We start from the raw sequence: 18,143 nt of genomic DNA on the forward strand, positions 1-18,143 counted from the left end.
TGCTTTCCTCGCTGCTTAAATCTTGGGTACAATAATGTCAGAGGGATAATGTATTCAAAGCGGAGTCCTGCATTACCCAAGGAATACCTGCAATCTGATCAGGTTTTGGGCAGAAATTTCTGATTGTGTGGATAGTCTGTGGGTACCCGTCTGGGTACCTGGCTAAGTTGCAGGAATGGTACCCCCCACCCCAGTCTGTGGTAACATTTCTTGTACTATTAGAACATTTTCCAGTGTGACATCACTTCTAGTTCACAGTGACATCACTTTTGGTTTCCTGGGTGCCGGGTCAGAAAATAAGTGAACTATTTGCAGGATGAGTTGGGTAGTGGATCTGATTAGGGGAGCATAGAGGGTGGTGGGTGCAGGTCAGCAGGTAGGGGTCAGAATTAGGACTCTAATTCAAAGTAATTGCATGGCAATACAAACGTAGGTACCATTTCTCAACAGAAAACACCATATTTATCAAAGAGTGAAGTTAAAGCTCACCAGAGTGCTCAAGTGAAATTCCGCCACACTCCATTCCTTTCTATGAGATTTTTAATGGGTGAAAATGAAAGTTCATCCTTTGATAATTACGCCTTTCAAAATGAATAGGGAGTGGTGGAATTTCACTCTAGATGACTGTGGTGTTCTCTAACTTCACTCTTTGATAAATATACCCCCATGACTTTTGCTGTCTCTGGATGTGGAGGGAAAAAAAAAAGTTGTCTTTCTGCCAGGATTCAGAGTCCAGTATAGAACATTTTGTTAATCACTATAGCCACTGAGAGTCTTGACCACTGCACCAATGAGAGCTGGCTGCTTGGCTCCCATGCCTCAGCCGTAACTTCACTTGGGTATGCTACATAACATTTATAAAACTACAGAGATCACCTATCAAGTGTATAATGAATTAAAAGGCATAGAATTGAGTGGAGTCCTTAGGAACTCCAATAACAAGTAGAAAAATTACCTTCTGTTGTTTCTTCTAGACAATCCTCACTAGAGGAATCCACTTTTTCAGCTAGGCAATCCAATTCAGTGGCATCTGAGGGTGTGCAATCCGAGAGAGGTTTAACCACGGCCTCCTTTACTTCTACATTTAGATCCATTTTAGACGGCTCCTGCTGACAGTCCAGGGTTTGCTCATATGTGGACACAAGCGTTTCTTTGCATGGAACCACTGAATTCTGATCAACGGGTGCATTTTGCTTCTCCATAGCGTGTAAACATACCGGCTGCACAGTTGGTCCTGCCTGTTGCAGCAGTACCTGTTGATCCAGAACAGGCCTTTTCTCCTTCCCTAAACTGATATTCTAGAATAAAAATAATAAAAGAAGAAAAACACACTTTTTATTGCACGCTTAGATGTATTTCTAGGCATATTTAACACAACACCCATTATTATGTCTGTTTTAGTTGCATAAACAATTCTAGGAGGTTAGCAGGTATACAAAATGAGGACAAAGGTAAATTCAACGTCCATAACTTTCAATCCTGTGAAACACCGGCTGTGCCGGTTTTACAAGTGAGACGTGTGGGAAGATTGCATGTACAGGTGTTTTGATGTGATTTCAGTGCTGGCTGAAACAAAACCCTAGTGCTTCTAAGAATTAGCATTCATTTTTAAGGTGGCACTATCGCTAAAATTAAAATTCAAAATTTCCTAAATACAATCAATTCAAAAGTCTGTACCTTTTCTGAAATTAATCAAGTTTATCTTCACTATCCCTCTCTCAGCATCTGTTTCTTTTCATTCTCTCTTCATTCAGGAGTTGGGTGTCAGATGAATGATCCAATATATCTTATAGGGGGGCTCCTTTTGCCTAGAAGATGTATTAGAGCTCACTCTATTAAAATCACCAGACATCATGTCTCTCTACATGCGGAATTTGTACAAAAAGCAAGTTTTTTGTTAGATTTTGTTTGTACTGGAATCAGTTATTTGAGTGAGCTCTAATTCATCTGCTAGGCAAAAGGAGCCCCCCTATAAGATATATTGGATCATTCATCTGACACTTATCTCCTGAATGAAGAGAAACAGATGCTGAGAGAGGGATAGTAAAGATAATGGGTTGAGTGCAGAGGACTCTTGTATTTGTCTATATGTATTTTGTGGTCACACCCTCATTGCACCCCCGCCTAATGGTTTTAAAAAATAGTGGTGAGCACAACTTTCCCTTGTTTGTGATAGTAAAGATAAACTTGATTATTTCAGAAATAATGCAGAATATTTAATTGATTGTATTTATAAAGTTTCTTATTTCAGTATGATAAGCTTATATGAAATTTTACTTTTCACAATAGTTCTCCTTAAAAAATGGTTCCAAATGAGTGATGGACATGTCCTAACTGTCCCTGCTAGAAGCACAGTAGGAGGGGGAGAGCCAATCACAGCCCTGCAGTCACACAAGCAAAAACAGGCTTCAGTTCCCTATCAGGTCAGCCTAGCTGCCGATTGGCTCCTATTCTACAGTGCAGTGTGTGGAGTGGACAGCAGGATTACTACAGTTACTGCAGAAATTTTCAATAAATCAGTCCACACACTGCTTTTTTAACTCTAAGTGCCAGCAGAATTTCGCATTTCAGTTGCACGAAATGACAGACATTTTTGAAACATTTTGTGCTCTCTCACTTTAGAGGAAACCTTTAGTTTACCTAGGAAAACTACATATTTTTTTTTTTTTTTTGGGAGAACCTGAGCTTTCTAAATCTGCCTGAGTTTTCCTGTATTTCCACCATTACAAAAAGATTTATAGCGCTAAATACCGAAAAATCATATTTTTCATAATATATGGAATTATACCAGAAAAATATTTCATTTTAGGAATGAAAATACAACTGATTTGGAAAGTCTCATGTCTCTTGAATGTGCCAATACCATATATGTATAGTTTTAGGAAGTGTTAGGACTTCTGTACAGCAAAAACTCCCGGCAGTATATTACCGAATTTTGAAAGCACTAAGGCAGAAAAAGGTATACTTTAGATTCCAAGCCCAAAAAATTCTGAAATATTAGGTTTACCCCAGAAAACCAAAGTTTGTCTGAACGTAGCGGTTTTTATAAAAATGTATCAAAATTCTGAAAAATTACTTCAAAGGTTTTATTTTGCTGCTCAGCATATCCCACACTTTATAAGGTACCGAGAAAAAGCACCCTGAATATTATTTGCCGGGGTCCACTGAACAGTTTGGTGCACATTGTGCATAGGTTTACCAAAGTATCTGGCATTTAGAGGCCCCAAAATGAAGTTAGTGCATACAAAGTCCTGTGGGTCACTTCAACACATTGACTGCATTTTTGGTGGGGTAAAAACACAAATATGTTTACCCTCTAAAACCATATGTTTTTGTAAAGTACATATTCTACCGAATCTAAAACGGGTACCCATGCCTTTCTGCTCCAAACTACTGAGTCGCAAAATTGTCGGTTTTGATGAAATAGCTGAAAATTGCCTCAAAACTTTCACTTTCTACCATATTATCTCCCTTAGAAAAACATCTAAAATATGAATCTCAAAGTTCCACTGAAATTATCTGGCGTTTAGAGACCCCAAAATGAAGTGAGCGCATTCAACTTGTTCCGAAATTCACTTCAGCTTCTGCATAATCATCACATTTACCATATATTTTCAGAAAGTACACATTCTGACAAATCCAATATGGGTAAATATGTGTTTCTACTGCAAACTGCCAAACTGTAAAGCTATGCTGAAAATCAAAAAGCTTGATTTTTACCCCATTATATGCCTCAAATTTCAGCATAAAACAGGGGTCTATTGAACACTTTTTAAGCCCAATATGCATACATTTAATAAACTATGTGGTGCACAGAGACCACCCAATGGATATATATATAGTAGATAATATTTACACGAGCAAAACGAAACACAGAACAGTGTAAAAATCAAATAAATCACTAAAATCAATGCTTCCCCCCCCCGACTAGTTTAATCGGCCATCAGAATCACAGTTTGAATATTTTAGCTTGGCCAAATAGGTTATACAGACAGAAACAAGTGAACAACACATATGCAGAGCTGAAAATGCAATAGAATGGCTAAAAATTGCTAAAAATGCACCAAAATTGCAATATAATCACCGAAATAACATATAAAAGTTATTGTACAGTATGGTTAGCAAATACGCTATTCGCAATGTCAATAAAACAAAATTTTCAGCTAAAAAAAAGAAATGATGCAATAAGAAAAAAAAAAAGCCATACAAAAGCGTATGCACAATCAGTAAATTGTGTGTAATGTGTGTGCGAGTGTGCATGACACCCCCGATCCCCAAAAATGTATGTGAGTGTGTGTATTAGTGTAATAAGTGTGTGTTTGTGTAAGTGTACCACTTACTTGGGGAAGAGGCCGCTCCCAAACCCAGAAGTGCAGCAGATCGTTCTACGTTCTGTGGCACTTCGGTAATTTTAGCCACAGAACGTAGATTCTACGATCTGTGGCACTTAAAGGTTAACCACTTTCCGTCTAGATTTAAGAATATAATGCACAGGCACATTATTTTTTTTCACACCATATTTCTTCTTTAATTTAGCACAATGGATAAGGGGCACATGTATTATAAATGGATCAAACCAGTGTAAACCTAATATCAAAATATTAATTGCTCAGAAGAGCATTTTAGCCTTAAAGGGGAAATTATACATAACTTTTTGAATGAGCTCATTCAATTCATTAATTTTTCCCCCTCAGTCTGAAAGGAAACCATGACTATCTGCCTCTGCTCACATTTACCCACTATTAGGCTCAGTTATGCAACCTTTCCCTCACCTTGTTCTATTGTGAAGTGATGGATTCTGGGACTTGAAGTCCCTCCGCTTTCCATAGTGGGCGGTGCACAGATTCTCTGGAAAGCTGACTTCAAGTCCCAGAATCCTTTACATCATAACAAAGCGAGGAAGGGTTTGCACAACTCTGAGCTCATGGGTGGGGTGGGAAAATAATCCCAGACTATCATCATTTTCTTTATATCTGTGGAATCAGCATGTTTGAAGCTCAGTGTTTAAGAAGCTTTTTCATAACTGAATGAGCTCATGTGTACATGTGGGTGCATTTCCCCTTAAAAAATGTTGCATTTGGTTGTCCAGAACTTTAAGTCAAACAACACACAAAGCAGCTGTCCAAATCCTGTAATAAAAAAATGCTTGGCTTTGGCTGAATCCCAAACCAAATTTGTGAATAAAAACAAACAGGCAGACAAGCAACGCTCCCTGTGAATAAACCAAGCCAATATATTTTACTTAACATTTAGAGAACCCTACTTATATATATGTTATATTGTCCTTTTCATCTGATGCAGGGATAGAAGACCTATAAATGAGAGGAGGATAGAAGCAAAGAAGCTACATTTTACATAAGCCCTTTGTAATGAGACTCTGCACTGCTGTTCAATGCCGTATAATTATAAAAAGCAGCAGTCATCCCAGCCAGTGATTACTCACAAAATAACATTGCCTCCTCTTTGTAAGACTCTATCCATGAGGTTTCTACATAGTTGTCATGCAGTGCAGTTTTATGCAGGGATGCACAGGATCCAGGATTTGGTTCTGAATCAGAGACCTTTTTCAGCCTGGCCAAATGGAATCCAATTAGGTGTCAGGTGCTATGCTGGAGGACACATGCCTGCCACAGGGGATATAAGTATATGCAAAAAAAGGAATACAAGCAAAACACAGTAGAAATGGAAGTGTTGACATTTTTTTTTTATTGAGCCCAAAAAACAAGAAGCTTCTTAAAGGACCTTAAAGACCCAAAACATTGCCTTTTTGTATTTGGGCTGAATAAAAGGAACACTTCAGTTTGTGTGCTGCTGGCATTCCTATGTGTTATGCAACTAGGGTTGCACCGAATACAGGATTCGGTTCGGGATTCGGCCAAATCCTCCTGCCCGGCAAAACCGAATCCGCATATGCAAATTAGGGTCTGGGAGGGAAATTGCGTGACTTTTTGTCACAAAACAAGGAAGTAAAAAAATGTTTCCCCTTCCCACCCTTAATTTGCATATGCAAATTAGGATTCCGTTTTGGTTCGTTATTCGACCAAATCTTTTGCAAAGGATTCAGGGGTTCGGCAGAATCCAAAATAATGGACTCGGTGCACCCCTATATGAAACACAAACCTGTACCCCAAGGTAGCCACATGCTTTGTGTCAGAGGACATTCCACTTAACACAGGAGTTCAAACTGACTCTGGCTGAAAAAGATTTCTATGGAAGTGCACTGAAACGCTAACTGCAGATAAAACGGTGCAAGTTTAATTTTATTTGCGTCTTGATTTTCATTGATTTTGTGCATGTACAGTCTCCATAAAGAACAATGGAGGTCATTTATAAACTTCGCGCAGGGCAGATCGGTTCGCAAAGTGAATATATTTGCCCTGCGCACGGTTATATTTATAAAGCTGAATAAGAGGGTGCAAACAGAATTGCGAATTTTTTATTCACAATGCGAATGTCTAAAGGGGCTTTATAAATATGTCACAATTCGCAAATTGCGAATCTTTATGCGCACACTCTGCGACTCAATTACGCCACAACTTTGGTGGCGGATAAAATATTCGCAAACTGCGAATTTAAGTTACTGTCAACGCTATTTTCGCGCACAACAACCTCGCACATTGGGTGCGCTCGCGCAAACTCCTGTCTCATTTGCGCGCCATTTGCAAAATTTATTCACACTGCGAATTCGCAAAAAACGGAAAGACGGGCAGAGCAGTGCAATATATTAGCGCTCAGCAAAAAACATGCGCAATACAACCATTTGCGAAAAATATGCGCTGCGCGAACTTTATAAATGACCCCCAATGTGTGAAGTCACTGTAATTTTCACTAGCATACTGTAGATCAGTGATCTTCAACCAGTAGATCATGAGCAACATGTTGCTCGTGGTACTGTCCCACAATGACTTGGTTAAAGAAAGCAATACGATAGCTCACACTATACACGCAAAAAGAGGGTTCCATTGCACCTGCAGACAATGTGCCTTTAAAGGAGAAGTAATGCTTTACTAAAGAAGTAGACTAGAAATGTTGTACATTATGTTTTAGGCTTCTATACCAGCCCAAGGCAACCACAGCCCTTTAGCAGTAAAGATCTGTGTCTCCAATGATACCCCAGCAGCTCCCCATCTTCTTTTCTGCTGTCACTTACCAAGCTTAGGGATGGACTCAGAATATACAGTACACATAACATATAAATGTCACAATTTAAGGCCGATTAGTAATTAATACAGATAATTACTCCAGAAAACCAGTGCAATTAGCATCAGAATTTAATAATCAGCCCTGTAGCATCAGCTTGTATTACAGGCCAACCTCATTTTCTGCTTGATAATTTGCGACTACCCCTAAACTAAGCTTCTCAGCAGCTGCTTAGAGCCCACTGAGCATGTGAGTGTCACAGACACCTTCGAAGATGTTGACCCCTGCAACAGGTTTGAAATCTTGGATCATTGCTGCTATTGAGAAGCTGAAACTTTAGGATGGTGCAATATGGTCATAAAAAATATGGCCGTTTTAGCCATTAATTTTTAGGGTTTAGTTCTCTTTTAAATAGTGAACAAATCTCAAGAGCAGTAGCTCACCTGGTCCCTTTGTACATTCTGCAGCTCCATGTGGCTGTCTCCAGACTTCTGTGCTGCCACAGTTGAATTTCTGACATTGCGTCTGTTTAGCCCTTTGCCACCTGCAAAGCTGGAAAGGTCTTCAGAGCTTGCGACTTTCTGACTCTGTGGACTGGAATCCTTTCCGGAGACTGGAGAGGCAGATTTATGGAAGCCTCTTTTCGTCTTGACTCCGCTGTGCACTGCAGTAGGTATGGATTTCCTTGTAAGGCTGCTTTTCATTCCACTACTGGCCTCTGTCGTTTCTTGTCCCCGTTTCACACTTCCAAGGTGTGGTTTACCCTTTGGTGTGTCCGTGCTCTCTGATGTTTGGGACTGGGATTTGTCGGGTAGCGATAACTTTAAAGAGGATTTTGGTTTTCCATCTTCTATATGGACTCTGGCTGTTACCTGCTCTTTCAAGGGCTCTTTCCTCTTCTTCTGTGTAAACAAAGCCAAAGTGTAAATAAACAGTCCGCAAACGGTCAATAATACAACAAGGCACGTCTATGGCTAAATGACTTGAAACTGAGCTTTCAACACATTTTGTACATTGTACACAGTCCATTCTTCTTATTTATAGCTTCACTAACAGCATTTTATATAGATTTTAACTTCTCTTTTATGTTTCCCAGGGGACAAGAGTAAATATTTTGGATACTGTACGGATCATAAAGTGATACTGACAGCTATCCAAGTACTCATTTATGTTGTAGCGACACCCACAGGACCCAATGTAACTGTTTTGTGAAAATTGCTATATTTTTAGAGCTAAAGAAGCCTGAAAATACTTTTCAGAGAAAATATTGATGCTTATATGAAGTTGGAGTGATATAATCCCCCCCAAGCAGACTAACAACCGAACAATGGGAAGGTAATCAGATATCAAATCCTAACACAATAACAGCTACCTGGTAGATCTAAGAACAGCACTCAATAGTAAAATCCAGGTCCCACTGAGACACATTCAGTTACATTGAATAGGAGAAACAACAGCCTGCCAGAAAGCAGTTCCATCCAAGTGCTGGCTCTTTCTGAAAGCACATGACCAGGCAAAATGACCTGAGATGTCACCTACACACACATTTAACAACTTGCGGGTTCAGGAATGAAATTTTGTATTGTAGAGTGAATTATTTGGAGTTAAATTTAATTTAGAAATATAACTATAAACTACATCATAAAAATCATCCCTTTAAGTTTCAGGTGTGCATTTTTTAGCATACTATTGCAATTCCAGGAAAACAATGTGCCAGCCCCAGGCAAACATAGCCTGCAGCACTTTAAATTTGCCTGGGGCTGGCAGAATCCACTATTTTGGATTCAGCTGAACCCCCTAATCCTTCACAAAAGATTCATCTGAATACCGAACCTACCGTAATCCGAATTTGCATATGCAAATAACGGGTGGGAAGGGGAAAACATTTTTAACTTCCTTGTTTTGTGACAAAAAGTCATGCGATTTCCCTCCCCACCCCTAATTCGGCCAAATCCTGCTGAAAAAGGCCAAATCCTGGATTCGGTGCATCCCTACTTTAAATGTTTAAAGATATTTGTAGTATAGCTAGAACCATTTCAAGTAGGGAAAACTGAGCTGTTTTAATGCAAGAGTACCCTCTTCTGGCCCTCTGCAAAATCCCAATCAGAATATCAGTTTTAATCTAAAACCACACAGGTTCTTTTCTAAATAGAATTTCATGATTAAAACACTATTTTAGGAAAAACGGTCTGGAGCCTTACCTGAAGTGTTGGCCATTTGTTAAATGGAATTTTCTTCTGCAGAATTAGTTGCAAAATATTCCCCTTTTCTTTATATTGCAGTTTACTGCAAGAACCTTCAATTTCCTCATGAAATTGGCATTTCCATTGTTGGCCTTCTGCAAGAAAATATACATGTGATTTAGTCCCCCAGTCTCACAGTAAAGATACCTGCATGCGTGCTATTTGCGGAGTGAAGAAACAACAAACGTTTCAGGGGCCTCACAACCCCCCTTTGTCAGTGGGAACACGCACTTACCACTGATGAAAGGGCATGAAGCCACTGAAATGTTTAGTTGCAATCTGCAAATAAAACACTTATTTTTTGAAAACTTCTGTTGCTGTTTAGTGCTCACCTGGGAAGCTGATAACACAGTCTGTATCTGTGAATTCAGCATTCAGTTGCTCCACATTTAAAGCTCTCGGTCCAGCATTTAATTTCACTATGACTTCTTCCGAATTTTGCTTCCAGTCAATTACAATGTCTGTTATATAATAATAAAAAAAAAAAAAAAAAAAAGGCTATTACATTTTCTTAAAATACACCATATGGTAAAAAACAACCTAAAAATGAATTGCAAATCACCACAAAAGATAACCATTTTTTTTTTTTGGAAATGTATAAAAGAATTATGCAAAGATTAAACGCTAAGTGAAAGTGAAAGCAAATAAGGGAGGGGCACCTAGTTCCAAAGGTATATAGCCCAAGCAAGTATACTATTCCCTTAACGGGAAAAATAAAAAATAAATTTTTTAAAAAAAAAAAATACTATAGACATATGTTTTTCCTTATATATTGAGATAAGGCACCATATGTAAACTGGTTATTTTGATAACTTATTATTGTGTCAACCAGCTGAAATCAGGGCTGACTTGTGGGAAAGAGCAGTAAGGATTCAAGTTCACTCATCTGCCCTGCAGCTTGTGCAGTCTTTGTATAAGGGTTTCATTATGGGTGCTGAATACCATATCTTTGATAAACCAATGGGGAGCATACAGTGCGTATACACATCTAACTGCAATGGAGGCCAACATCCACATTAACAGAATTAAAGGGAGGCAACTTTTAGTATGTTATGGAATGTCCAATTCGTAGCAACTTTGCTTTTGGTCTTCATTATTAATATTGTATTGATCTACTTTATTTATATTTTATAGTTTGCGCTATTTGCCTCAATGTTGCTTCTTTCTAGCTTTCAAATGGGGGTCACTGACCCAGTTTTAAAAAACCTAAGGCTACAAATGTATTGTTATTGCTACCTTTTTTTATTATTCGTCATTCTATTCGGGCCCTCACCTATTCATATTCCAGTCTCTTGCATAGTTGCTAGGGTAGTTTGGACCCTAGCAACCAGACTGCTGAAATTGCAAACTGGAAAACTGATTAATGCCTCAAAAAACAGAAATAAAAACCAATTACAAATTGTCTCAGAATATCCCTCTCTAAATCATACTAAAAGTTTATTTAAAAGGTGAACAACCGCTTTAAATACAGCTGTTAGAATTGATACAATAGTTGATAATATTCCATAAACTGCTGAGAAACATAACTAAATATAGCAAATTATAACAGTTCAGAATCTACCCCTGGATCACTGAGCTGCCAGACTCAAACACCAGAGACACAAATTGTCATCCAACACAAATGACTTTCATTCACTTGAATGAAAGAGAGAGAAAATGGATCAAGCTCATTTATCTCAGAGGGGTGAAATACACAACTTATTTAATTACAAATAGAGAGTGGGGTAGTGTAGTTTCTGCCGTTAATTGAATTTAGCAGCTTTGCTCTGTAAAGGGGGAAAATTGCTGATTAAACCTAATCTACAAATAGCCACAAAATGTGCAGACATATCAATATGCTGGAATATATACATATAATAAAAAATAAAGTTATTTTAAATTTTAAAATGTATGGAATATTTTTTTGCTTTCCAAGCCACTCCTATCTGGGTCAGTCACGGAAACAATATATTGTTGGGATTGAAAATATGTGCCATTGGAGTTTGCATCTATTTTTCATTTTATATGTCATTGGTAGCAGAAATCAAATCACCAACATTCTACAAATTCAAATAATATGTTATATAATAAGCTGTCTGTGTATATGACTAGTAAACAGGAAAGCAAAACCAAGCCCTACCAATAAACAGCACATATTTTCCCTTTAAACATAATTCCACTAGGGACAGTCATTTCATGAGTCATAATCATTAGGGACTAATTACATAACATGAAGAGAATGTTCAAGCCAGTTAGGGTTACTTAACACTGCACCTTTTGGTTGCTGCTGAACCATATTGTTTCAGAGTTTAATGCATCACAGAGTTTTAACAATACCTTTTTTGGGCTCCACGTTTGGGGCCACCTTGCCCTCTTTGCATTCCTGGTTGGCTTTATCTTTTTGTTTCTTCTTATTAATTGCATCTGCTGTGCCCCGAGTCACCCTTCTCTGACTGGTGCCCCTGGCAGAATGTGACATCTTCTGCCGCTTTGTAGAAACAAATGGGCCCCCGGGATCTGTAACGGAATCTGGGTCAGGGGTTCGGCGTTTTCTACTTGGGCCGGCTATCTTGGCGACTCTTCGTGGGTAAACTCTCAAAACAAATAATCTGCAAAAAACAAAAATATGCATTGCAGCATTTGTTTTTTTTATAATATTAACATATCTGGTAAAAAAAAAATATTCAAATTGCTTGTCTTGACAAGATTATTGCATTATTTTGTTCAATGCAGAAGAACCCTAAAGGGCCAGCAAACATAGAAGGCACTGCCTGTTAGATATTACCATCTAGGGGACTGGGGTGCAAATAATACATGAGATATGGGTTTGTGAGAGTAAGAATTTTCCATTATAAATGTATTGAAAATGTTCAGTGCCATTAAAGTTATTTGTAAAAACAATTGCTATTAAAAATAAAAACTGTGTAAATAGATTGGCTGTGCAAAATAAAAAATGTTTCTAATATAGTTAGTCAGCGGGTCGCAGATTGGGTTGCGGATAAGGAATTTGCGGGTCGGGTAGCGAGTCCAAGAGGGTAAATATGCGGGTTGCAGGTCCGGGTTGCTGGTCGGGTTTAACAAATTGGTTCCAGGCAGAACTCTACTTCCTGCTTTTCAGCTCTCTTGGTTTACACGGATTGGTTACCAGGCATGGTTACCGGGGAGTAACCAATCGGAGACTTGAGGGGGGCACATTAGTGATGTGCGGGTCAGGGTTTTCCTGACCCGCACACGACCCTAACCCACCCTACTGCAGCCCGCACCCGCGCTTCTGGGGTCCTTTTATAGACCTGCCCCGCCGATGACGTCACGAAAGGGGCGGGGCGAGCAGACGCAAGACTATAAAACCAGAACCCGGAAGTCGGATGCCTGCATTTGAAGGTGGCCCCCCGAAACCCCCGCCATCCGCGAGGAGCAGTGCGAGGTCGACCCTAACCCACCCGCAGGTCCCAAGGGGTATCGGGTCGGCCCGCATATAACTAGGGCACATGGGTCATATCTGTTGCTTTTGAATCTGTCCCATGAATCTGTTATGTCCCATGTGGCCCCCCTTCAAGTTGCTGACTAACTCAGAGTTAGAGAGCTGAAAAGCAGGAAGTAGTGTTCTGGCTATTATGTTAGACACCCAGTCACTCCAGCCTTTATACATTACATTTTTGGCTAACTATATTAGATACATGTTTTATTTTGCACAGCCTGTCTATTTACACAGTTTTATTTTTACACTGAACTGTTCCTTTAACTCCTGGTTGTTATTTTTAAACAATGTTACAAAAGTCTCAGTTCCCCAGCAGCAAAGACAGATCAGTTAATCAGCTGCCTCTTACATTGTATCAACAGTCTGTGCTATCAGGGCAAAGAATAGAAACTGCTTTCAATAGCAAAACATATACAAATACCTTAAAAACTATTGGAATACTGTAAAGAATGTATATCGCAAAGTTGCTTAGAATGAAGTGTTCTTTTATTTGGCAAAAAGTTTGGGTTGACATGCCCTTTAAAGTGATACCGATACGTTCCAATAAAAATCATAGGAACGTGTCCATATCTAGGAGGTGCTGCACACCGAATAGTTTCCACTAAAAGCCCACCTAACCTTTGTAAAGCCAATCCTCTGACACTACTAACGGATCTTCTTCGTAGCTTCGGTGATGCTGGGCTGAGGGTAGAGTGATCCTTCCATAGGCTGCAGTCCTGTTTTCATTTGTAATTAGCCTATGGAAGGATTGCAGCGACCTGCATCACTGAAACAACTAGGGATGCACCGAATCCAGGATTTGGTTTGGGATCCGGCCAGGATTTGCCCGAATCCCTCTGCCCGGCCAAACTGAATCCGAATTTGCAGATGGAAATTAGGGATGGGGAGGGAAATTGCGTGACTTTTTGTCACAAAAGAAGGAAGTAAAAAATTTTCCCCTTCCCATCGGAGTCAGAATCGGATCGTAAAAAAAAAAAGTCTGTAAGGCTATAAATGTATTGTTATTTCTACTTTTTAAAATCTAAATTTTTTTCATTTCTCTTCTTTCTATTCAGGCCTCTCCTATTCATGTTTCTGTCTCTTATTTAAATCAATGCATGGTTGCTAGGGGAATTTGGACCCTAGCAATCAGATTGCTGAAATTGCAAACTGGCGAGCTGCTGAATAAATAACTAAAATAAAAACACAAAAAAGTGCAAATGGTCTCAGAATATCACTCTATTAAAGGAACAGTAGCACCATAAAATGAAAGTGTAATAAAGTAATGAAAATATTAAATAGGTAAAACTGGTGCGTTTGCTGCAAAAACACAACTATAGTTTATATAACCAAGCTGCTATGTAGCCATGGGGGCAGCCATTCAAGCAGATGATACACAATAGATAACAGATAAGTACTACTATAGTTTATATAAACAAGCTGCTGTGTAGCAATGGGGGCAGCCATTAAGCACAGGATACAGTAGATAACAGATAAGCTCTGTAGTATACAATGGGATTCTTCAGAATGTATCAGTTATCTACTATATATTCTGTAGCACCATGGCTATACAGTAGCTTGTTTATATAAACTATAGTAGTATTTATCTGTTATCTACTGTGTATCCTGTGCTTGAATGGCTGCCCCCATGGCTACACAACAGCTTTTTTATATAAACTATAGTAGTACTTATCTGTTATCTACTGTGTATCCTGTGCTTGAATGGCTGCCCCCATGGCTACACAGCAGCTTGTTTATATAAACTATAGTAGTACTTATCTGTTATCTACTGTGTATCCTGTGCTTGAATGGCTGCCCCCATGGCTACACAGCAGCTTGTTTATATAAACTATAGTAGAGTTTTTGCAGCACAACAGTACATTATAATTTTATTACTTTAGGACACTTTCCTTTTTATGTGTTACTGTTCGTTTAACTCAAAGGTAAACAACTTCTTTAAAGCAGGCCCAGTACTGTACAGATTCTGGTTACCACCAAATAGATACAAAGATCAGATTTGTGATCAGTCGCTGCCCCTGCTGCCTAATGCAAGTACAGTGGCCTTGGATTGAAATTGAACGAGTCCCTCATGTTAAACCTGAGAAGGCAATCGTAGTAAAACTTGAAGAGGGTCTCCACAAAGTAGAATTATTACTCACCACATTACCCATCGCCCTGAGCCTTCAGCATAGGGAGCGGACAAACCGAAAAATATTATGGAGCAGGCACTGAAATAAAGGCAATCTTCTACCGGGTAGTTGAAGCAAAGTAAAAAGGTTTATTGTGTCCTCAGCCTTACGCGTTTCGTGTTACAAAGACTTCAAAGAAATCATAGGCTGAGAAGGCAAGTCTGACACAAAAGCTTGGGTGTGTACTGACACAGCACATCCTTATTATTATTATTATTATGTCAGGCAGACAGTACATACTAGAGTGCGCTACAGGGAAACTCAGCTACAAGACAAATGTTTTGGTGACACAGGCTCAGACAGAGAAGGGATGAGTACAATACAAACAACAATAGCTGTATTATATAGTGAATAAAGTGCCCCCTCTTGTAAATTATAAGGATATTATAAGTTACCGAGGAGTTTCATGACCATATAAAAACACGAGGCCGAGTGTTTTTATACAGGTTAAGGAACTCCGAGGTAACTTCTAATATCTTTATAATTTGCAACTGGGGTACTTTATTATAATACACACGTTGCAGTGAGTCATGTGACAGAAATGACATCAGAACTCACCGTTTATAACTGATGACATCAGAAACCCCCGTTTATAACTGATGACATCAGAAACCCCCGTTTATAACTGATGACATCAGAAACCCCCGTTTATAACTGATGACATCAGAAACCCCCGTTTATAACTGATGACATCAGAAACCCCCGTTTATAACTGATGACATCAGAAACCCCCGTTTATAACTGATGACATCAGAAACCCCCGTTTATAACTGATGACATCAGAAACCCCCGTTTATAACTGATGACATCAGAACTCAACTTTTATATAGTGGATAATATACCCCCTACAGTAATTTATAGAGATATTATAAGTCACCGAGAAGTTATGTGACCATATAAAAGCACGAGGCCGCAGGCCGGTCACATAACTCCGAGATGACTTCTGATATCTTTATAAATTTCTAGTAGGGGGTACATTATGCATTATAATCTACATTTTGTGGGGGGTCAGAGTCTAAATTTTGGTCACCAGCGACAAATTTTGGGCACACCGGCGTAAAATTTTGACGTGCTGCGTCAAATTCAGCGGACTGAGGGCCCCCATTATAAACGGTGTGTTCTGACGTCAGAACGGGCCGTTTATAATTTACAGTCTGGTCCCATAGGGAAATGATCAGACTGTATATTATATAGTGAATAAAGTACCCCCTCTTGTAAAATATAAGGATATTATAAGTTACCGAGGAGTTCCAGGTCATGGAACTCCGAGGTAACGTCTAATATCCTTATATTTTGCAACTGGGGGTACTTTATTTATAATACACACATTTCAGTGAGTCTTGTGACAGAAATGACATCAGAACTCACCGTTTATAACTGATGACATCAGAACTCACCGTTTATAAGGATATAATTTACAGGACATTCCTGGCTTTTGTGTATTATACAGGGATACATACAAAGTCAGTCCCATCGCAAGGAAAAAATAAAATAAAGCTGGTTTCTTTAATGTAGAGCCGAGCAGAGTACACAGAGGAAGGCCAAGAATATAATAAAAATATGAATAGAATATAATAAGTAAACTGAATGGCCATTGAAATCAGTAAAAGCAGAGACTAAGGAATAAACTATATAGGGGGGTTTTAAGGGTCGTGTGTTCTGGTCATGTAACTGCACAAACCCTAAAAAATCTAATCCCCACAGGGCCGCCATTGTGGGGGGTGGTTGTGTTTTAGGGCCGGTGGGTGTTTTTTGGGGGGGCTGTGAAGCTCTTACTTGGATTATCGGGTCGACTCCTCTCAGAGAACAACAGACTTCAGAAAAGGCGAGTGTCTGCATGTTCTTTCCCCTACACTGCTTTCCTGCTACCCAACAAACCCGCTTCCCCCACAAACACACACAAAGCCCACAGTCCCGGAAAGCTACTTACACCACTGTTTATTACAGGCCTCCAGCCTCCTGTCTGACACAATCCCGACGCCGCAACTCTCATCACGCGAGACTAGAGTCATGACAGCACGTAAGCGGAGTGACGCAGCACGTAGACGCACACGTAGCCGCTTTGTGGGAGAGACGATCTGCCGTAACTTTGTTACACAGTTGCAGTAGGTCACCTAACAATGATTTTCCTCTGCTCGCTCCTCCTACTTCTGAAAAAAGCTACGTTTACGTTATCAGTTAGTATTTTATAGAATGGCCGAATCATCTAAGCAACTTTTTATTTGGTCTTCATTTTTTTAAAAAAGTAGTTTTTGAATTATCTGACGACTTCTGACTTTTTCAAATGGGGGGTCACTGACCCCTGGAATAATTTGGTGGACTTTTGAAAAAAAAAATTGTTTACATTTGTTTTACATTTTTTTCTTTTTAGGGACACATTTACTAAGCTTGAATGAAGGATCGAATGAAAAAAAACTGAATTTTGAATGTTTTTTTGGCTACTTGACCATCGAATTGGCGACTAAAAATTGTTCAACTATTCGACCATTCGATAGTTGAAGTACTGTCTCTTTAAAAAAAAAATCGACCACCTACTTCGCCACCTAAAACTTACCGAGGTGCAATGTTAGCCTATGGGGAAGGTTCCCATGTTTAGATTTTTTTTTTTCAAAAGTCCACCAAAAAATTCTTTTTTTTGGTGAAAAAAATCTAATTCGATTCGAGTTTACAGGTTGATCCTATTCACCCGAATTTAAAAAATTCTAATACATTTTGATTGGTCGTTTTTTTTTTTTTTTAGAATTTCGAGTTTATGGGAGTTTTTATAAACTCCCATAAAACTCTTAGGGGCAGATTTATCAAGGGTCGAAGTGAAAATTCTAATTTTGAGGTCATGACTACTAGGAAATAGTCCAAGTTCGAATCAAATTTGAAAAAAAATTGAATATTGAAATCTATCATACTGTCTCTTTAAAAATTCGACTTTGACTATTCGCCATCTAAAACCTGCTGAATTGCTGTTATAGCCTATGGGGGACCTCCTAGAACCTATCTGGAGTCATTTGGTGGGTTTTTTATGGAAAACACTTCGATTCGAATTCGATCGATTACGATCCGAATTCAAATCAAACACTCAAATATAGCCTATTCACCAAAGTTAAAAATTTTTAATACATTTTGGTTGGTCTTTTCTTA

General features: G+C 39.0%; 1 protein-coding gene across 7 annotated transcripts in view; it reads right to left on the bottom strand.

The window, feature by feature from the left end:
- Positions 1-17,094, bottom strand: part of usp19.S (ubiquitin specific peptidase 19 S homeolog) — a 76,197-nt gene extending 59,103 nt beyond the window's left edge. For 5 of the 7 annotated variants that reach the window (XM_018261425.2, XM_018261424.2, XM_018261423.2 and 2 more), the window contains exons 1-6: positions 16,939-17,094; positions 11,700-11,971; positions 9,716-9,844; positions 9,342-9,478; positions 7,584-8,042; positions 956-1,298 (exon numbers count right to left, since the gene is read on the bottom strand). In XM_018261425.2, the coding sequence (XP_018116914.1) occupies positions 956-1,298; positions 7,584-8,042; positions 9,342-9,478; positions 9,716-9,844; positions 11,700-11,841 (1,210 nt within the window). In that variant the 5' untranslated portion in view covers positions 11,842-11,971; positions 16,939-17,094. The other 2 variants (XM_018261420.2, XM_018261419.2) reach the window with 2 other exon arrangements.
- Between the last annotated feature and the right edge of the window lie 1,049 nt (positions 17,095-18,143).

This window comes from Xenopus laevis, chromosome 4S, assembly GCF_017654675.1.
Source record: "Xenopus laevis strain J_2021 chromosome 4S, Xenopus_laevis_v10.1, whole genome shotgun sequence".
NCBI classification, from domain to species: domain Eukaryota; kingdom Metazoa; phylum Chordata; class Amphibia; order Anura; family Pipidae; genus Xenopus; species Xenopus laevis.